Consider the following 22,605-nt stretch of genomic DNA (forward strand, 5'->3'; position numbering starts at 1 on the left):
AAAGAGAACTTGATGTCTACTTACAACAGGTACAGACAGTATTACGATAGAAAAGCAGGCGCAGCCCCATTGGAGCTACATGACTATTGTCTGATGTTAGACCCAACAGCAGTCCACCAGTCTTGGATAATGCACAAAAACAAAGTCAAATGGAAAGCACTATACAGAGTTGAACAAGTCTTGACAAATAGCAATTATATTGTGCGCCAAACTGGAACACATAAAACATATTGCTGTCATCGAATTCGTCTTCGTCCAATAAAACCCAACTTTGTCGTGCCAGATATCGAGACAGTTAACCCTCTTCTATTTGAGCCAGCGGAAGTAAACGATGAAGCTAATGAACCTGAAATTTTTGATACACAGCTTGAAAGACATATAGCACGTGTCCTTGTACGAGCCCAATCGGAAAATGACGCCCCAAGACATGTTAGGATTAATGAAAACTCGAAAGAACTAGTACACTGCAATACTAGTGACCCAGCAACTCTACTGCGACCGTCACAAAACATTGTTGAGCTGAACGATGAAGTTTTTGTTGTCGAAGGTCAAACAAACACCGAAACCTCGCATACATCACCTGAGTCAATAGACACTGCTAACATTCTACCTCCTCAGAACACAGAGTTGACGGAAGTACCAGCAAACACATTGTCAAATGACGCCAGATTAGGTTCTGATCGAAATTACAACCTAAGATCCGGAGAACGATTTGAGTTAGCGAGACAGTACTCGCCGTATGATCTTCTTCAGCTGATCGAAGATGACGATGCCCAGCCAGAAGTATCCGTAACGACCATACTCCCAAACCACCAACCTGAACTTACAATAACAATGGGACCACATTCTGATGACGAAGAACTCATCACAGAATCACTTACCCCCCCCCCCCCCGTGAGCCAAATTGGAGACAACGCAACAACTGAAGGTTACATAGCAGACGAAGAACTATCAAACTTGGCAGACCCCTTTAGCGACTCAGAATGGCCAGCATCACCAGAAGAATTCAACACAGTTCCAACCCGAGAACAACAGAGTGTCAGTACAAGCTCTGAAGAAAATCATCGAACAGCATCACAAGAAGCGTACCATCAGGACATACAAGTCTTCGAGCCCCCGCCAGGTGTAGTAGGTACCAGCACACATAAAAGTATTGTACCATTAACACGGTTTCCAATAAAGCAAGATAAAAAACGCTATGTAGTGCCGCTAGAACTAAACAGGCAAATTTTGGACGGTAAACTGCACCAAGAATTTTCTTTTAATAAAAAAAATAATAACAAAGAGAACAAAGTGCAACTACTTTAAACCTTTTATAATCATTAATATTATTACTCTTATCTTATTGTCTTAACCAACTATGAAACTTTTGTCCATTTTACTTCTTACTGTTACCATTTATTTCACTTACCAACAAAAAGCGACCGAATCCCGAAAAGGCGTCATTTTCAACCTTTATCAAAGAATACTACAAACAGAAAGATTCGTTAAACTTGAGCTTTTGGTCCCATTTCCCCAGTATGACCAGAAAGTTGATGGACGACTGGCTAACCTTACGAACGAAATTGAACAACTTTGGACAAAAGATAACTACGGATGCCCCCTCAATTACACCAACATGACAGAGAACACACACGGACTACGTTGGATTGCACAACAGGTAGCAAACGAAAATGTGGCAGCACAACTTGATATAGCAATACTGAAAGGTGAGCTAGACAAACTCCTACGATACGAGACAGACAATCAATTCAATTTCTAAAGCAGAAAGAAACGAGGTGTAGCATTAGCAGCAGCTGCCGCAGCATCAGTATTGGGACTTGGACTTGGAGCAGGCGACAAAGTACTTTGTGTTATAAAATCTGTGTTTGGAGGATGCGATAAGAGGATCGGTGAAAATAGAGAAAACCTGAAACTGGCTATACAACATATGAACCAACTGTCAACCGACATTCAACAAATTGCGACGAAAACTAATGACAAATTTTACGTTGTAGCAGGAGAACTCAAAGACATCAAAAGAGCTCAAGATCAGATCATTCAAACACAAAATGAGAATTGGGAAATGGCCGAAAAACAGTTTGCGGTCCTCAGAAAGAACACTCACCACATGCGGAACTGCGGACAATTTCTCTATGTTCGGGAACAAACAAACCACCATGCACTAATGTTGAGCAACCTCTTCCAGGTTATATTCACAAATATCAAGTCATACAGGGCTGCATTATATGTTTTTCGTGTTAACTTATTGAACTCACTGACACCTCTCAAAAACTCGTTCCTACCGATGTCCCTAATTCCAAGAGAACAACTCTACAAAGTTCTCCAAATAGTACAATTGATGGAATCGCGAAAACAAGACAGACTAACTTTGGCAATACCTTCACAAGACATGCTCTCTTACTATGGGACAAAATTGATCACTAACGTGAGAGCTACAGACGCTGGACTACTTCTAACACTCGCCATTCCTATGGCTTCAAGTACAACAGCAATGAATGTAATTAAAGCAATTCCAATGCCGATGCCAGACGGACAAACCAGAAGAGTTTACATCTTTCGACTAGAAACAAAGTATTTTGGAATATCATCAGACTACAAGGAAGTGGCACTTCTCACCGATGACGAACTCGACTCATGCATAGGATCCTCGAGATATGCTGTATGTTCAAAGGCAATCCCAACCGAGACATCGAAATCAAGTTGTTTAGCAACTCTTTATTATCACGATGATGAAACGCTAGCACTAAGAAATTGTCTAGTGGATTTGGTCGACCTCCCCTTGACGGAGCAGGCGATAAACCTTGGATTTGGCAGGTGGATGATAATGTCAGCTAAAGATAATTATCGCCTGGTCGAAACATCAACAAATGGAAGTAATCCACTGGGAAAAAGAGAACATATGGGATGCCGCGTCTGCATTATAACATTGGCCTGTGGACAGCAACTCCAGGGAGAGATATTTCACCTCAGAAGTGACCTCTCGTCCTGTGAACATGAGCCGAAGCTACGAATTGATGTGAAGTTGCCGGACCCATTATCAACAATGTTTTCCCTTTTACCTCCTTTGGAAGAGTTGCCGCATTTTTCTTCAATGACAGAAGCGAAAAAACAACTGTTGATTGAAGCACAGCCACAGTTGCAATACCTACCAATGACACGATCTAACGAAGTAGTTAGACAAATAGCGGAGCCAATAATCAGAAAGTTGACGATAATGAAACCAAAATTTTCGGAAAAATTTGAACAATATATACCTTGGAAAATGTCGCTGTTATTCGGTTTTCTGTCGTTCTTATTCAGTATTTGCCTCCATCTTGGATACAATCACCTCCTACACAAATGGTCTAAGCTGCATCGCCGCTTTCCATTCCGAATAACCCACGAGGGTCGAAAAAAAATCGTCCGCTCCAAGACAATGTTCTACCCAACCCATTTATTCAGCAATACCCGACCAATCTACAAATATCCCACAGTACAGTGGTACCCAATGAACACAATAAAAATTGGAACCGCTTATTTGGAACAGAAATATCCATATTATTCATAAAAAATTATCAAAAACAAAATACAAACTGCAAAAAAAAATGGCTAAGTCCTATGCCTTCAAAAAATTTTAAAATTTTATTGCACCAAACGCATTTTTGGGGTTGAAAACCGGCAGGAATTCAATCCTGAAAAGTATTAAACTTTCCCTTTATTTCAACTTCTGGAACACTCTCGTGCATACCCTTACTTATGCCTTTTCTTAAAAAAAAAATAAAAAAAATTGATGTACACAAAAGTAGTTTACTTCACGTGTAGTTGACTCGTTATGAGAATTTTCTCTCTCTGGTTTGTATCAAGTCATTATTTGTATTACTTGAGTAACAATGCCGCTATTATTTTTTCTTAAAATTTACGAGTCTTAAAGAACGATTTCTCAGCACCAAAAAACTTTTAGGAAAAACTGTTACACAGAAAGTTATTATTGTCTCCTTCACCTATTCGATTACTTAAAACAGCTAAAAAGTTCCATATAGAGCCGGGGAAATTATTCTTATTTCCAGTTACAGTTAGTTGTTACTTTTCAGCGAATATCACAAACAGGAAATGAAAACGTTCACCATGCACGCTTTAATTTGTTTTTGGAAACACCATTATTTTCATTTTCCTTCTTTCAATTTATGACCGTTCTCTCTTCTCATTGGCTAATACATTCCCTTCAATTTAGTAGTGCGGAAAATTACACACAAATCAAATTGAAAGTTTTATCGTTGAATTATTCTTGAACAGTTCCGTATCTTAACAACTGAACAACATTCCGAAAAAAAAATTCCGTGTCATAGTTTCAATACATCTATAGCAGAAAAGTCTCAATAGTTATTAGTATTCCCACACTTCGATGTTATAATTATAATTCTCTTTCACCGAAAAGCCTCACTAATTTGAGTTTTCTTTTTAAAAAAAAATTGTTAACGATGGCTTTCCTTACAACTGAACAACTTTTGTTGCGAAAGCATTTAACTAGTTGGAGATCATTTAATGTTTACTTCCTGGACCAGGACACTCTAATTTATGCAAATCAGGTAAAGAAAATTGTTAAATGTTACACATCAGAATCTGAAAATATAATAGCCTTCTTTGTGGAAACGCAGGAAAAACAAAAACTAATGATTTGCTGGAAACCTGTCAGTCAACCACATTGCTTAGCTATGCTTCATCAATTGCGCCATTCCGAAGAAATAAATCTCGACATTTTGAACAATCCTTGCACTGTCGATTCTTATTAGAGAAGTTTGATTAGAACAGGAAATCTCTTAATAGCCAACTCTTAATTTAAGCATTGTAAACATCCTTTGTTGTTCTTATCCTTTAAAACAATCTTTTGAGCATTGTTATCAATACATTAAACACTTCCTCTTTCGCCCACATTACCTTCAGCAAAAGATTCATTAAATCTATTAAATCTGAAAGAATGAATGTTGAAAACCCCATTCATAACAGAAAAGCAAAAAGTCTCATTAGAAAGCAACTCGACCGCATTATCTCATGGAATACAACCCTAAACCTCGAGCCAATCCCATTTCAACCAGCTCTTCAGTATATTCAATTAAAACATCAAGGACAAAATGCCTTACTAACTGATCTAGACATAAACACTTAACTTCAAAAAACCGCTACACAGCTTTGTTACCCTATGTAATTGATACCAAACAAGATAATTAAACTATCAAAAACGTTAACATTATCGTCCGGTAAATTATTTGAAACTTTCGTATGATCAGTTATTTTATTCAAACTTAAAATTTCTTTGACACATAAATCTGCTATTTAAAGCACAATGAAACAAATTCCTTGCTTTTACGGTCGTCATAGAGCATCAGCTATTAATTATTATCAACCCCCTGCAAAATCTTTTGTTGCCTTGAACTTCGAATTCCAAGCAAAAGACACAATTCATCAAATAATTGTGCCGAAGAATTCAAAATTTTAATTTGTCATTAAGCGCGCGTTTGAGAGAAACGAAACATTATTCATCGACAAAAAATTTGGAAGCATCAAATTACCTATTGTTAGGATTCCTTTCCCTTCTTTGCTTTAACACAAGGAAGACGCAAAGCAAGCTTCTTCTTTTTTGATACACGTGGCCGACCAGCGAGAGATTTTTTTTTCCGAGTGGACAACACCCGAATTCTTGAACGATAGTAGATGCTCCAGCGCGTCATTTAAAATATCCGTGTCACTAGCGATTTTCAAACGGAGATATTCTATGGTCTTTTCAATTCCCTCTCCCGAAACCATATTGCGAATAAAATCACGTCGTGAGCCGTAGCAATAAAATCGCAGAACATCCGAACACCGACTGCGATCGTCTAAAATAGTGGCTTCCCAACCGCACACAAAAGAACGACCAGATCGAGTCAGCACCGCATGACAGCAGAGAGCGGGCTGACACAAAAACGACGAACTTTTAGGGAAATAGAATCTTACTGTATTCTTGTCAGTTGTATTCTGTGGACCCTTCAATAAAAATCGAATAAAATCTTGAGGTGTAGTGATAAGACGATCAAAATTGGCCGAGGCGGCTGCTCGCTCACATAAAACGAAAAGTTTGTCACCAAAGGGAACTTTAGATATACTATCGTCCCCTCCTATCTCAATGTGTGGCTGAGTGAACCATTCGCCTTCTTGAACCATACCATCTGTCTTTGTTAACAGTAGCCCCGCAGGGAGCGAAAAATCAATCACACCCCCGATACTAAAAGTGCAACCAGAAGATGCAAAATATGAAGGTGAAATATTGCAATACTTCGTTATTTTATTAGGATATTTAGAATTTGCACGTATTCCCAAATCCACCCATGTTTGGATATCTGCCCCATCAATATTCCGCACCTGTTGCCAACCTAAACTTTCGATTTTCTCGATTGGCCAATATTGCTCTTGAAACTTTCGCACGACCTCGCATGACTAAATCGAAAACCTACAAAAAAACCTGTTTCTACCTCTGTATACTCGTAGTTATTGCTTCATTAGTATTAGCGCTCACCTTGTATTATCCATTGCCGTAGTTCATTCAGTAATTACGTAAGCAATACTGCTGACGTCAATAGTTGTTCGAAAAGCAGTAAGATTAATTCAGCTAATTGGGAAAAAACGGCAGCGATTGACGCCATCTGAAACGTTAATTATGATCTTACAACTCTTCAATTTCTCGTATTGACAGAAAAACAATCGATAAAAAATGCCAGCAATTAATCTTCGCAAAAACTTAGTTAAATATGTAAATTGAATGGAATTAATGGCCTCTAGAACAGAAAAAAAAGAAGAAACTTGGAGCCTTTCAGAGCATTCAATTAACAGTCAAAAGAGACAGCATGATGGAGAAGTTAAGCAGTCCAAGTAGATAAACAAATAAAACAAGATGTTTTCAGTATCAAAATGTTTTCAGTCTTGAGGCTCATCAGCCTAATTGAAAAGCAATTGAAGTAGAATAGACAACATTAAAATTCCAACTGACAAGACGAATTGGCGCTGCGCGCAATTGAAGGAAATTGCGGTTGAATTGATTGATTGATGGCATTCTTCAATCAAATATGGCAGGCTTGAAACAATTTTCCCATCCACGCGGAAATGAACACCGTCATGGCAACACTCAATAGTTGCATTCATTGGCTTTGGTATTATCAAGCAGGAAAACACACTCCACACACACAACAAACTGACAATGACAAAAGCAGGCATACTTCAAAACTGAAAAACTCAGTATGACTTAGATGATTTCGAACCCATGACGAGGTAAAACTCTGAAAAAATCGAATCTCTAACGCTCATATTGTTCCTTCATGACTTGCATTAAAAAGCTTTTTGCTGCTTAAAAATTTATTCAATGTCTTTGTAAAAAAAATAGCGGACTCAAAACTTTGAAGAGAAGCCGGAGTATGAGGAATTTCATTCCTCCCATGATTAGAAGGAATATTTGAATGATATAAAATAATGCTATAATTCTATTGGATGAAACCCCTTAATGTTGTATTCCTCCTGATTGAAATTTATTAAAAGAGTTGGAAAGAGTAAAAAACAGTTAGTTGAATATAAGGCTTTGAACCCGCATTTTACTCTGAAGATACTAGAGGTAAAACAAAATAATAATATAGAAAGCAGCACTTTATAATATTGATTATTCTGCTTGTTCGCCATTCTGTTTTGCCGTCCTAAACAATTGCAACTTTCCGGATTTAATTTTGTCGAACGATACTGTACACGCCAATGTAACCGAAATTTGCTTTTAAACAAAAATTGACATGTAAGAACTTTGAAGATTTTCAACTCAGTACCTAAGGTCTGCTCCCAGTATGGAGGAAATCCTAAAGCAGTTTCCAAGATGTTCGGAACCGTCTAAGAATGACCTTCGGGAAATCGAGGACTTCCACCAAAAGGCCACTTCCTGTTTAGTCAGCTCTTCTCAGAACGATTACAAGCAGGCGGAATCAACTCAGAATTCTTCCTCTCTCTCACTCTATGAGCTACATGTTGTGCTAATGTTTATCGAGAAGTACCCTGTACATGAAAAAACAAAACACGGATCGCCGAAACTGTTTTGAGGAGACATGATTTTGTTTTTATAATTGTTCACTAAAAAGATTAGAAAAATTTCCATGTTTTGCAGCTGACAGAAAAACAGTATCACCACATCCCTCTTGCACCCTCCTTCACGTGGTAATTTTGGCCCCTTTTCTAGTACAACCCCACCCCTCATCGCCGGTCGTTTGAGAGCAATATCCTGGACAATGATCGGTTATGTCTATTATGCATTAAAGAGGAAAAATTTAATTGTAATATGCAGTTTCCACCGCCTATTTTTCGCTGAAAGAAAAGATAATATTTCACTGCTCGCAGTTTAAAGCAGAGATTAGAAAGATTGAAATGAACCCTAATATAAGTGATGCCGGAGGACGTCCTCCGTGAATCGCAAAGGTTTCTGACTAAACTCTCCGAACATTCTTACCTTCAACAACAGAAGTCTGTTAAATCTTAATTGAAGGATTCGTCTGTCTAATGCGCTGACAACTAAATATGACACTCTGTCTCCGAAACGTGGTTAACAAGTGAAAATCTTATCAACGATGTTCTGTTTCGACCAGAGTACAAATATACCGAAAAGACAAAGCTCAAGGAAAGTTTTTCAACCAAACATGCTCCGTAGGCTCTTAATATCGAAACTAAACACGGGAAGCTCTTGTCAATCTCCACAATGATGACAGTTTTAAAATAATGCAACTGCATTTTTACACTAATTTGCTGTCTATGCAATCGACGAGAAATCTTTGTAACTAAACTCTTATCTGTTGGGTGGGCCTCAGATAGATCTAACCTCATGCTTCGGAAAGAAAAATAACCAGGCAGTGGATGCTATCGTTCAATTAGCCTAAACTTGATCAAAATAATTTAAGGTCAATTTCGTTTCTAGTGCTTTCAGTGAAGTTTTTGAAAGCGCTGTACTATCGAGTGTGCCAATATTTTGAATTTTTCTTCAGTTTATTAGAAGCAATTTGGTTTTAGATCTAAGCATAGTACAATTGATGCACTAGTTGAGCTATCAGAAACTGTTCGCATGAGACAACAAAATTCGAACAAACATCCTCAGTACCGCGCCAAAACACCCCTACACGAACTCACGAACCCAAAACACTCCTACACGAACTCACGAACCCTAAAGCCACAATCTAGCATGTACGGGCAACATTTCAATGAATCATATGTCTATCGTTCGTTTCTACTAGTGCATATGCCGGTTAATAATTGCCCTTTAACTTTGACCTCAAAAAAGTGATATTCACGCAGCGCCAGGGGCAGCAATTTGCCAAACAGTTTTCTTTGAGCCTTCGTACTCTGAGGGCATCGCCGAAACTGTTTTGAGGAGACATGAATTTGTTTTTATAATTGTTCACTAAAAAGATTAGTAAAGTTCCTATGTTTTGCAGCTTACAGAAAAACAGTATCACCACATCCCTCTTGCACCCTCCTTCACGTGGTAATTTTGGCCCCTTTTCTAGTACAACCCCACCCCTCATCGCCGGTCGTTTGAGAGCAATATCCTGGACAATGATCGGTTATGTCTATTATGCATTAAAGAGGAAAAATTTAATTGTAATATGCAGTTTCCACCGCCTATTTTTCGCTGAAAGAAAAGATAATATTTCACTGCTCGCAGTTTAAAGCAGAGATTAGAAAGATTGAAATGAACCCTAATATAAGTGATGCCGGAGGACGTCCTCCGTGAATCGCAAAGGTTTCTGACTAAACTCCCCGAACATTCTTACCTTCAACAACTGAAGTCTGTTAAATCTTAATTGAAGGATTCGTCTGTCTAATGCGCTGACAACTAAATATGACACTCTGTCTCCGAAACGTGGTTAACAAGTGAAAATCTTATCAACGATGTTCTGTTTCGACCAGAGTACAAATATACCGAAAAGACAAAGCTCAAGGAAAGTTTTTCAACCAAACATGCTCCGTAGGCTCTCAATATCGAAACTAAACACGGGAAGCTCTTGTCAATCTCCACAATGATGACAGTTTTAAAATAATGCAACTGCATTTTTTACACTAATTTGCTGTCTATGCAATCGACGAGAAATCTTTGTAACTAAACTCTTATCTGTTGGGTGGGCCTCAGATAGATCTAACCTCATGCTTCGGAAAGAAAAATAACCAGGCAGTGGATGCTATCGTTCAATTAGCCTAAACTCGATCAAAATAATTTAAGGTCAATTTCTTTTTTAGCGCTTTCAGTGAAGGTTTTGAAAGCGCTATGTACTATCGAGTGTACCAACATTTTGAATTTTTCTTCAGTTTATTAGAAGCAATTTGGTTTTAGTTCTAAGCATAGTACAATTGATCCACTAGTTGAGCTAACAGAAACTGTTCGCATGAGACAACAACATTCGACCATAGTTAGTTTCTTTTTGGATTTAAAGAAGGCTTCTAATACTTTCAACCATACATTTCTTTTGCAAAAACTAGAGATATGAAATTCGAGGCAACTGTTGAAAATGATTTAACTCTTATCTAAGTAATAGAATACATCAAGTTGCAAGTAATGGTGCTTAGTGTGATTGGTGCGAAATCAAAGACGGTGTTCCGCACCAATCATATATAGGTGATTTATATATATATAAACCACCTACCCTTACTTTTTGCTGACGATAGCACTTAGGTGTGCTATCGTAAGTAAAGTAAAAAAAATGTAAAGTCAGATTTAGATAGTATAAGCTTTTGGCTTGAGAGTAAGAAACTTGTGCTTGTTCTTAATAAAACAATTCAGCTTAACTTGAAAAAAGGCCCTGCCGATCTTTTTTTCCAATTGAACAAAACTGACATCAAAAATGAGCATTACTTTAAATATCTTAGTGTAAATTTAGATAATAAGTTCTCCTTTCGAGCTCATATCAATAATGTGCAAAGTAAGTTAAGTAAACAATGTGGTATACTAGCAAAACTCAGACATTGTTCTTCGGAGTCAACTAATTTCTTACTACAATTCAAATGTAACACCTTTAATTCAATATGGTGCCCTGGTTTATGGTTGCTGTGCGTACTCAACGCGTCTACCGATCTACCTATTGCGGAAAAAAAATTGAAAGTAATATATCTGCTCAATTCATTGGGGTTCAGGTGTAAAGATAACCAAGAAGGTTGCTTGAATCCAGGTGACCCGTTTCTAGCTGACCCCTGATATCTTCAGCACCATCGTTACTGAAGCGAAATGTTAACTGAGATGCAGGCCACTTAACCATGCGGGGAGGACAATGACCCATCACTTCATCTTTGCAAGCGTAACCCTTCGCCAGCGTAACTTTTCATCTTCGGTACATTTGGAGACAAGCTGGTATTGAAGAATCAAACTTCGAGGGAATCATGCGATTTTAAGCTCTTCATATCTGTTGAAACTGCTACGTTAATGTAGACAGTACGTTTCCAAAGAAACCTCTCGGATTGCTGAATATGCCAGACAAGACGGCACTCATACACTGGTTACCTAATGACAATTTCTGATTTACTGCTCGCCTGGAGGCCAAACAGATCAGATATGTAAAATTGTGATCATGTCCAAGTGAGAGAGATGAAGTGGATTACATCTACTCGCGCTGTCCCTCTATATGAAGCTCCGTGACTTACCGTTTTATATCAATAACAAACAACAATTATGACGTATATTTAAGGTCTTTTGGGGTCTTTCGCATTATAGCCCCATGAAATTATAGCCCCCCCCCCCCCCCCCATTATGGTATATTTAGAGTGCCCAGTCGTGGCGAATATATAATTGCCAAAAACACGCTGTCAAAAACGGATAATTACTGAACTTAGAACGACTCTGCTCTTCAACGTAGTCAATCGTAGCTGCAGAGATGCAGTGAGAACATGAACAAAAAACAATCCTGAGCAAATTATACTAGGATTTCTTCATGTCTAATTACTGTTTAGCCAACACGTTGACATAGCGTATTCTATCCAAGTGTGGCAGCTGTTACAATTAGAAGAGACATTAACAACACGACTTGTATAAACCCTTGGAAATCCAAACTACTATTGCTTCACCTAATCTTGAAAAATATCACAACGGGTATTTCGTAGCAATGAGAGGGTCCCTACGTCTAAAGATGGAAATAAGAAATAGGTCTCAAACTACCGCTCAATTAGACTTCTCTGAGAAATTTAAAAGAGGTATGTCTACGCCCTTCGTCTTGGACAAAAGCTACCTTGTTGTCTGTTCTCTCCACTTGATTCAACTACAAGGTGTCTACGATAAACGCTCAAGAATCAGTAATATCATTGAGTACTTAGGCAAAATGTGCCTTAGTTAAGACAATCAGGACACAGAAAATTGAATTGCGCTTTGATTTTCAGAAAGCCTCTCATAAATCAGTCGGGTGTTATTAGAGGAAAAGTTGGTCTGCATAGGAATGGCAGGAAATTGATTTAAAAGGCCCAATATCTAGACAGTTAAGATCGAATAAATATTAACCTTAGCCATAAAGAGCAGATCAAGGCTTAGTGAGCTATTTTTAAAATAACGTCTTCGAGGCGTTCTTTTTTCACCATTCATTCTAGCCTTGATTCGACCCCAACTTGTCAGAAAAATCGGTTCTTTCCCTAATTGCCCTCCGTCCCAACGAATGGTTTGATAACGGAACAGTGCCTCGCTCAGGCTCATGCCGGCTCTTTTTTTAAATTTTGCGTTTAATTTGTGCTATCCCATTCACAGTTTTTTTTTTAAATCTGAACAGCATATTTTTTCTGAAATTCAAATAGTTGATAAGTACAGGATTTTTGTTTTCAAATATTATGAAAAGAATAGGAGCAGTGAAAGGGAATGAATCCAAAAGAATGTTAATGTTAATTACAGTTGGTCATATTTCACCGAGGGGCCATTATTACAGCAAATTTGGGTCTTTCCCATTACAGCCCCCCCCCCCCCCAGCTTAGTGGTCAGATAACCTATAGCCCCCCCCCCCCCCCAATCATGGTAAATATACCATAATGGGGGGGGGCTATAATGGGAAAGACCCGAAAATTTATTGCTTAATGCTGCAATAGCTGATTGGTTGTTAGTTATGTCGTTGTTCGGTAGAGAACAAGATGTCTACTTCTTCAAAAGGAGTGTGTAAAAGAGGCTCTGAGCGGATTTGAACCACTGATCTCCGGTTTACAAGACCGGCGCATTAACCACTATGCTACAGAGCCGATAATTCTGTTAGTGATAATGATCATCAAGAAGTCAATAATATCTGAAGTTACGCATTGACTTTTAATTCGTTCAGAGCTATAAGACATATATTAAGTGTATGCTCGAGTAGTAATGACGCGTTTTTATTTAGTAGAATGAAATAAACTGCAGATGTGACAGCGTTGGTTTGTTTGGTATTGTATAGTACAAAATAGATCCTTCAATAATTTTTGGGATTTATTCTGTTTCTCCTCCGCCGTCTTTTTAATGCCCCCCCTCAGCTTAGTGGGCGTTGCACATTATTTACACCCCCAGACGAACGTGACTTATTTTTACATAATGATTTAGCATGTAATGACACGTGCTCTGTAACGGGGGGGGGACAAACGAAAAATATTCTATAATTTGTGTTGTTATATAGCACTCTACTATGTAGAACATAGCACGTGCAACCGGGGGGCGTAAAAGTTATCGGTCCTCTAATCTCAATAACCCACATACCCCCCGCACTCAGAGATCCTCCTTTACGCCCCTCTCCCCCGGACGCGCTTTTTTCACTCATAGTATTGAGCTATATACACAACACAAATTGCAACCGTTGTTTATAAATAGTCCGAAGCTGAAGAAATCCTTGTTCTCTTGTCTTAAATTTGCATCTTCTATTTAAGTCACCCGAAGCACCAAAAGAGGAAGAGACTGTAAAGACTGGCGAGCCACTTGTCGAGGAAGTTGAAGAAGATGAAATTCCCAAACCGGGTGAGCTAATCACTTAATTACTAGCCCGAAAATATACTATTAATTGCTAAAGATTGCTAGATTGACCAGTAATAAGTATTAAATCGGTTACTGCCTATGTCTTTCAGTCTAGGAGGTTGTTTGGTTGCAGGCGGTGTTTCTGGTAGTTTGATCGACATCAATTTTAGGCTATTTTTAATGCAGACTTAAAAAAAACGATATTGCCTGATTCTCAACTTTTCGTCCTCAAAAATGGGATAAACCGGTAAAGCCCGAAGGGAATTAAGTTGCTGAGCAGCTCTCTTAGAGCCTTACGCTTTAGTCTGAAATTCACCGAACCTGTTTCGAGAAGACCCCCCCCCCCCCGCCGCAGTTACCACCACGCCTAACGCTGACCCGTCCGCCCTCTTCCACCTATCGATTTGGACCCCCAGTTGTCCAGCCCTCCCAACACTCCCTCCATAACAGTATGGAATAGCAATCTCTGTGGACCACATTTGTGACTTCGCAACTTGAAGAGAATAGTTCAAAAAGTTTCGAATGTTCAGTTCTTCGTTTCTTGTCCCTTTCCTCGGCTTTCAACAGCATCAATTTTTGTTTTGTCATTTTAATAGCCGCCGTCAGCCTCTTAACGGCTATTATTTAGGCGCTCTCTTTTTTACAATTCAAAGAATTTGAATTGTATTGGGGCGCTGTCTTTTTTTAAGATCTGTTTACACATTTCATGATCTTTGAAGTCAAATTGGATTAGTGATTTTGGTCACGCTGAAACAGAAAGTGGAGCGAGAGCGAAAAAGCAAGTGGTTTTGCGGCGTGAAGTTTTTTCACTCTAATTTTAAAGTAGTGTGAGAAAACTGTGTTTGAAAAAAATTGCTTTATCGCTAGAGGCTTTTTGTTCACATGCGGCAATTTACTTTGATTTTCTGTTTTTTTTTTCGATTTTTTGGATCGGATTTTTTCTAAATAGTTTTCCCAATCCATTCATAATTCATTCTAGTCCTAATTTTTTTTGTTTGAACCAATTTTCTCTTTCTCGCTTAGTGGTTTTTTTGTTCACTCATAGTCCGTTCTAGGTCTAATTTTTGTTTAGTCATCAAATTTTCTTCGAATTGTACGTCAGTACTTGTCCTGCTATGTTTTTTTTTTACAATTCAACGAATTTGAATTGTATTGGGGCGCTGTCTTTTTTAAAGATCTGTTCACACATTTTCATGATTCTTTGAAGTCAAATTGGAGTAGTGATTTTGGTCACACCGAAACAGGAAGTGGAGCGAAAAAGCGGGTGGTTTTGGGGCGGGAAGTTGTTTCGCTCTAATTTTAAAGTAGAGTGAGAAAACGCTGTTTGAACAAAAATTCGGTTTCTCGGTTGTGGTTTTTTGTTCACATGCGGCCATTTCACTTTAGTTTTTACTGTTTTTTCGATTTTTTGGATTGAATTTTTTTCTGAATGGTTTTACCAATCCATTCATAGTTCATTCTAGGCCTAGTTTTTTGTTTGAACCAAATTTCCCTCTCTCGTTAGTGGTTTTTTCTTCACATCTGGCATTTTGACATTGATTTTCTGTTTTTTTTTTAAATTTTTGATTTTTTTAGAAACGGTTTTTCCAATTCACTCATATTCCGTTCTAGGTCTAGTTTTTTTTTGTTTTCAATGAAAATTCTTTGAATTGTTTTTCAGGACTTGTCCTGCTATGTTTTTTAATTTGCTTTACCTTTTGAGCACGTTTTTTGTGTTACAAAAGTCACAATTTTCACGTTTGACTTCTGACTTACTTCTCTCACTGTTTCAACTGAATGGTTTTTAAATATATTCACGCATTCAATTACGCAATGTAGTGAATACTGTCAAAGTCAAAAGATCAAAATCAAAAGAGACGGGATAAACCGATAAAGTCCGGTCATTAAGTCATTGAGAATTAGGTTATTAAAGTTTATTAGAGTGTTTGCTAGCTGACATTGGTATCAAGCTTATTAGCTTTCAGTTTAGAAGCTAAATTTAGTATAATTTTAAAATACAACGGAAATTGCGCGCCAAATTAAAACATTTTTTGACAATGAAAAAAAAATAGAGGAAAAAATCGGTCAATTTCTTTTTTTTTCTGTTTCAATTCCGATGTGCATCAAGCGCGTCAACGGCGGCTATTTTCCGGCACTCTGCCGGCTATGTTTTGTACTAAGCTAATTTATCACACGGGCTGTTAAAAGTAATTTTTTTGTTTCCTTATCTTGTAATATCTGACCCCAATTGGGTGGTTTTGATATATTGCTTGAGACAATGTTTGAAATTTGATTTGAAAACACAGATAGATTTTAAAATCTGAATCTTATTTATTTTGGGTCGCGCTTTTTTGTCTGGGGTCGTGGTGGTCTTTTTAATCTATGGGGTTAACAGTCTTTTTCGCGGCTGTTTTCTGACAATCTGTCGACGGTATTTTTAGTGATTAGAAATTCAATTTTACAAAGCACTTACAAAGCAACTCACTTGGCTCTTATTTTCCTTGCCTCCTAGAGTTCGATATGTCGTACGTGATAGAAGAGGGTGAATACGAGGAAGTAGAGTTGCCTGATGAAGTGGAGGATATTTCTGAAGAGATGATGGACAAGAGTGGAGAGTTGAGAGGACAGGCCATGTCTGCGCTCAGCGATGGTAAGTTCCCCACTCACTTGTCTGGAATCTCGATGGTCCCTTACACACCGTAGGGGTGAATAACTTTTAAGCCCTTTATGCTCGTGTACATATGATAATATGATAATGAATTTATGTACTGACATATACGATCTGGTGTTTAAATAGAGGGGGTGAGGTGTAGGGGTAGGTGGTTAGTAAATACGTATTCTGCAGTGCTCGTTTTTGAAATAGTCATTCAAAATGGTTCCCATAATTCTATCGGTTCCTATAGATATAGATTTTCTACAACGGGCAGATGCTTTAATCGCTGGCTTACCCTTGATGTTGCGCTTCATAGACGCGAGTTAAATGAGTAATTATTTACTCCTTGTCCTTAACTGTACGTTTGATTTAGCACTCCATTTTTTTCATTAGATGTGGGGTGGAGAGTTATTGAGTTATTTATGGTTTCAGGAGACTTAGAGGAAGCCTTGAAACTGTTCACTGAGGCTGTCAAATGCAACTCCTCATCAGCGCCCATTTTAGCCAAGCGAGCCAGGTATGTTAAGGATTGAGAGGGCTTCTTCTTAACTTATCTGTGAACGTTTGTTTATTTTGCATAAGAGTACTGCTTTGTTTAGTCTCTTCGTGTGATCCATAGATAAATTTAAAAGACTTAAAAGCTAGTAACAGTTGAAAGCCTACGTAACGTTTAATCTTATCAGCATTTTATTATTTGAGAATTTAAGGAAAGTTAACAGAATCTTTCTAGACGATGATACGGCAACAAAAAAGTAACAAACTCTTCAAAACTTGTCAACGACGAGTTAAAATACAACGGGGGAGCCGGGTTTGCTGACAAGCTCATTTAGCCTTGGTTATTTAATAGCAGCGATAGAGATGGCTGAGTGGAGACCTTATACGACTCCAACAGGAGGAAGCGTTTGCTACAGTTTTTTCGAGGTTATTTTTTATATTAATTGGAGCGCGTCTTTTCCACTTTCTTGAATATCTTTTGGTCAAAACTAATTCAGCTTGCTTTACTGGGTTGATTTGAAGTTATATATTTGAAGATAAATCACGTTAGTTGTGAGTTATTTGTGAGCAGATTTTCAGTATATAAATTTAATTTATCGCAACAAATTATCTGAAAAACTTCAAAAGATTTATAAGAAAAACTGATAAATTTTTTAAGGTCTCATTCTTTTTAGTAGCTGCTTTAGCTTAGGGGAGCTACTATTAGCCTTCTCTTGGTTTTTATCATCCAAATTATTTGTCTTGTTCTTTTTGTAAGGTCGGTTTACATTTTTTCCATGACTTTGAGCTTTCCAAGCGGAATAAACAGGTATAGCCCACTGGGTATTAATTTGGATTGAAAGCGTTCAGCTGTTTCTTTCAACCTGCCCAATTTTGATTTTGAGGAAATTAGCTGCAAGACCTTTAGCAGATTTTAATTATTTTTTTGCTCATTTTTTTGTTTCTGCTTTTTTTTCTCTTATGCCCAATCATCTTTGTACTAGCCTGTAGTCTAGAAAAATGACTGGCGAGGAGTTATGTCAAAATAGTTAAACAATTAGCAATAATTTTTGCAATTTTTTCACGGTTTTTGAAAATCTCATTTTTGTATTGTCTGTGTACAAGAGGTTATTAAAAGCTCTTCTGAGCTGGCAGCTGGGTTCTTGAGCAGATTTGTGCTTTAAAATGTTTGCCTTGGAGACATGACCACCAAATAATTTTATCAAATGTTCAATATTTCTCAGTTATTTCATTTTTTGGCAGTTGTGATTTTTTCTTGCCTCTGATTTTCTGTTCTATCTTATTTTTTGACAGTTGTGGTTTTTGCTTGCCTCTGCTTTTCTGTTCTATCTTAAATAAGATTTAGTTTAGATTCATTGTATACCGTTCTTGCGTTTTTTATGAAAACTGGCATTCAACACGCTGATATCACAAGCATCTACAATTTAAATTCTATTTTTAATAGCCGCCGTCAGCCTCTCAACGGCTATTATTTAGGCGCTCTTCCTTTTTACAATTCAAAGGATTTGAATTGTATTGGAGCACTGTCTTTTTTTAAGATCTGTTCTCACATTTCATGATTTTTGAAGTCAAATTGGAGTAGTGATTGTGGTAAATTTTGGTAATTTTAAAGTAGGGTGAGAAAAAGTTGTTTGAACAAAAATTCGTTTTCTCGCTAGTGGTTTTTTGTTGACATGCGGCACATGTTCACATTTCACTTTGATTTTTTTCTGTTTTTTCGATTTTTTGTGTCGGATTTTCCCAATCCATTCATAGTTCATTCTAGGCCTAGTTTTTTGTTTGAACCAAATTTCTCTTTCTTGATGGTGGTTTTTTGTTCACATGCGGCGTTTTGACATTGAATTTCTGTTTTTATAAAAATTTTTTTGATCTGATCTTTTTTAGAAATGGTTTTCCCAGTTCAGCTATCTTCGTTCTAGGCCTAGTTTGTTGTTTTTCAATGAAAATTTTTTGAATTGTACGTCAGGACTTGTTATTCTTCACTCTTCGAGCGAGTGTTTTTGTTCATGCACAGGATTAATTATTTGATAACCCGTGACTTACCTCATTCTCAAAAACGACTTTCCTCACTTTCCAAAAGAGTTTTGCCTAATTTAAATTAAAGTTGAGATCAAATGAAATTTCTCCTCTTCAGTCTTAATTTTTTTTGGTGTCATTTTGAAACTGCAGGTCTATGAAGCTATCGCAGTCTATTGTCTGACGATCTTCCAGCTAAATAGCTCTCATTCGCAACTTGTTGTCACATGTTATTGAAAACAAAAGTTTTGTTGCCGGGAGGGGAAGGGGAAAATAACTCATTGAATTTCATGTTTAGTGTGCTGTGTAAACTGAAACGACCCTCGGCTGCCTTGAAGGATTGTGATCGAGCCCTGACCGCAAATCCTGACTCGGCTCAGGCACTCATGTGGAGAGGAAGGGCTAACATGCTGCTGGGAAACTTCGAAATTGCCCAGAATGACTTTAGCCAAAGTGCGAGAATTGACTCTAATGAAACACTTGAAGATTGGATCAGAGAGAATAAGTCAAACGTTAGAAATCTTTAGATTGTCCAAGTATAGTAAATAAATTAATATAAATGGCGATACAATGGGGTCATAACGAAAGCACTGACTAATTAACAAAAATTACGAAAAGAACTGGGGCAAATTTATTGTCTATAGGAAATCGAAAAAAAGTTTGGCTTCACGGTTCTGGACACCGAAACATTCCCCTTTAAAATAGAGGGAAAATGAAATCTTGTATGTGACTTTTGTATGGTCTATCATTTGAAGTCAGGTCTTCAAACCGCTGGAGGTGTAGGAGTTGAAAAAGTTGTCATAATCTTTGCAGGAGCTCTTTCTTTAACATCTTTAGGCAACTAAAATGCGCGATTACAATGTAGCCGTAGAGCGGCAGAAAACTGAAAGAAAGATTGAAGAGCGAAAAGAGCGAATTAGGAAAGCAAAAGAGGAAAACGAGAAAGCAGCCCGTGAAGCCGCCGAAGGAGGAGCAGCAGCCGGAGGAATGCCAGATTTCGGAGCCGGAGGGTTTCCAGGTGCAGGTGCAGGAGTGGGGATGCCTGGAAATTTGCAGGATATTTTGGGAGATCCAGAGATCTTGGTTGCTATGCAGGTAAAATAGCTGATAGGTGTCAGCACCTTTTGTGTTCATGAAATTTTACTTATGGCTTTTTGGCTTTTGCTGTGTTGAATGGTCAATTTTCCCCACTACTTCAGTAATTGATTTCTACATATGCTTACATCAGAACAATAAGTCTTGAAACTGAGAAAGTATTTAATTGCTCTCAAACAAAGTTTGTAGCTATTATATTAGTCCTGTGGTATTTTATGCGATTTTTCGCTTGACCGATTTTTCGTCTAACCCATTTGGGTTTTCGTCTTTAAAACGGGATAAACAGATAACGCTCGGAGGGCATTATGCTTTCTTAGAGCCTTACGCCCAATGCAAGCATCTCTGAGCCCCAGCTGTGTACTACCGAAGCCAACCGCTCGCCGGTGGTTTGAGCAATTCGCCCGACTTTAGTCGGTTATGTTTGTAATTAATAGCCGCCCTCATCTTCTCAGCCGGCTATTATAGCGCTCCTATTTTTTTTTTACTTCGTCGAATAAAAAAATGTTTCGCTTTACCTCATTTTGCCGCCTTTTCAACATTTTGCGTGAAATCTTTTTGACTTCTCTAGGCTAGTTTCTCTCTTCTCTCATTCTGCTAAAAGTGATTTTGAACATCAGTTGCTCAGCAAAGCAATTCAAAATGAACAGAGTTAGTACAAAAATGGATGTCAGAAATAGAAACGGGATAAACCCATAAAGCCCAATTTTAGATGCCCGCTATTTGAACGTCGTTCCTATAAGTCTTATTTACCATCTCTAATGCTTATTGTTATTGATAGGAGCCCCTGTAGCCTCTCTCTAAGAAACAGAAGTATGTTCAACTACGAAATGCCATCAAAATAAATCGGACTTAAAAAAATGTTTTTGTACAAAAATCTTTTTTTTTCAATATCTTCTGTTATTTCAATCCCAATCATGCTTATTTGAATCAACGGCGGCTATTTTCCGGCAATCTGCCGGGTATGTTTTTTATTAACAGGTTAAGTAGTTTGGCCTGATCTCGATTTATTAATTACTCTCAAACGAAGTTTGTAGCAATTTTAGTTTGTGCACCCCCCCCCCCCCACCCAGCGCTGCGCTCACTTACGCGGCTTCAATTAAGCTAAAGCTAGCCTCACTAAACATGGCCTAGCTACTGACGAAGCCAACCGCTCACCGGTCGTTTGAGAGCAATTCGCCCGACGTTAGTCGGTTATGTTTTTAAAGTTTAGTTATATTTGTGGATGTGTCAGCAATTGCTGTAGACTAGTTTGAACTATGTTATATCTGAAGCTATCGGATTCTGGTTAGAATGGAATATAGATCTAGTTCAAGTGAGACTGAAGTTGTTAATTAAGGCAGAAACGAATGTGAGACTTGTAGGCAAAGTTTTTTCACAGCTTTTTGCTGTCTTTCAGGACCCAGAGGTGATGAACGCCTTCATGGATGTCCAGAAAGATCCTAGCAACATCTCCAAGTACGAAGACAATCCAAAAGTACAGAAAGTTCTGGAAAAACTGGCCACCAAGTTTGGAGGCGCTGCAGGTGGAGATTTCGGAGTTTAAAACATCTAAAAAGAGTTCCCAACAATCGGTTCGGAAATGTTCGATTGTAATTTGAGCCGTTTTCTTTTCCGTAGTACGCTTTTGGAACGCTATTGTATCCCATCCAATATTTAAGGTTTTTTAAGGGGGTTGGCTTGACCTTTTATTATTTTTCGAGTCAAATAAACCACATATCGTTTAAGTCGAGCTAAATTAGCATGTGTAGTTGGATTTGATAGAACGTTTTACAAGGAAAAGAAGTTTACCGCCCGAAAATAATAAGCGAACTCAGAAAAACTTGATAAAGTTGTAAGCATGTACATAACATGTGCCTCACTTTCTGATGCTGTTAATTTATATCTTGAAATGTTGTTTATCTTGATGCTTTCGTCTAAATAAAGTTGTTTATCATATTGCAGGTTTTCATCTTTTAGGAGGTCTCGGTTCAGAGATGAAATAATCCTTACGCGAGGAAGTTAGGCGTTTTTTATGAAAGAAACTACCATAGCGTCAGTCCTTCTTTTCATCACAGTAAACTTCAGTTGTCCACTTCTCACGAAAACCCATAAAAGTGTGGCGCCAGCAAAAGACCAGAGTGGATGGAATATATCCTAAATTATAGCTCAGACGACCAATAATTTCTGACATAAATAATTGTTGATATGAGAAAATGAAATATCACTCAAGGATTTTTGATGTTTTCCTATTCAATCAACATTGGTTCAATTTGAAACAAAGTAGTTTCTAGATCAATTATTTTGATCTGCAGAAAGTTTATAGCTGCCCTTGAACGAAATTTGAAGCAATTATTATAATCGTGTTGATCTTTTTACAAAGTTTTTGCTTGATCGTTGTTGCGCTTTTCTAAAACATTATGTG

General features: G+C 37.8%; 1 protein-coding gene and 1 non-coding gene across 2 annotated transcripts in view; one reads left to right on the forward strand and one right to left on the reverse strand.

Moving 5' to 3' along the window:
• The window catches only part of LOC142350878 (hsc70-interacting protein-like), a 79,553-nt gene extending 57,414 nt beyond the window's left edge, over positions 1-22,139 (forward strand). Inside the window, exons 4-9 of the mRNA XM_075402862.1 lie at positions 13,882-13,969; positions 16,458-16,595; positions 17,031-17,115; positions 19,408-19,621; positions 19,947-20,204; positions 21,601-22,139. Of these exons, the coding sequence (XP_075258977.1) occupies positions 13,882-13,969; positions 16,458-16,595; positions 17,031-17,115; positions 19,408-19,621; positions 19,947-20,204; positions 21,601-21,747 (930 nt within the window). The 3' untranslated portion in view covers positions 21,748-22,139. The remainder of the gene's footprint in view (positions 1-13,881; positions 13,970-16,457; positions 16,596-17,030; positions 17,116-19,407; positions 19,622-19,946; positions 20,205-21,600) is intronic.
• Trnat-ugu (transfer RNA threonine (anticodon UGU)) lies at positions 13,158-13,230 on the reverse strand. Its single transcript has one exon. It is a non-coding gene; the product is annotated as a tRNA-Thr (tRNA).
• Positions 22,140-22,605: the final 466 nt, after the last annotated feature.

This window comes from Convolutriloba macropyga, chromosome 12, assembly GCF_964194025.1.
Source record: "Convolutriloba macropyga chromosome 12, txConMacr16.3, whole genome shotgun sequence".
Classification (NCBI taxonomy): Eukaryota; Metazoa; Xenacoelomorpha; order Acoela; family Convolutidae; genus Convolutriloba; species Convolutriloba macropyga.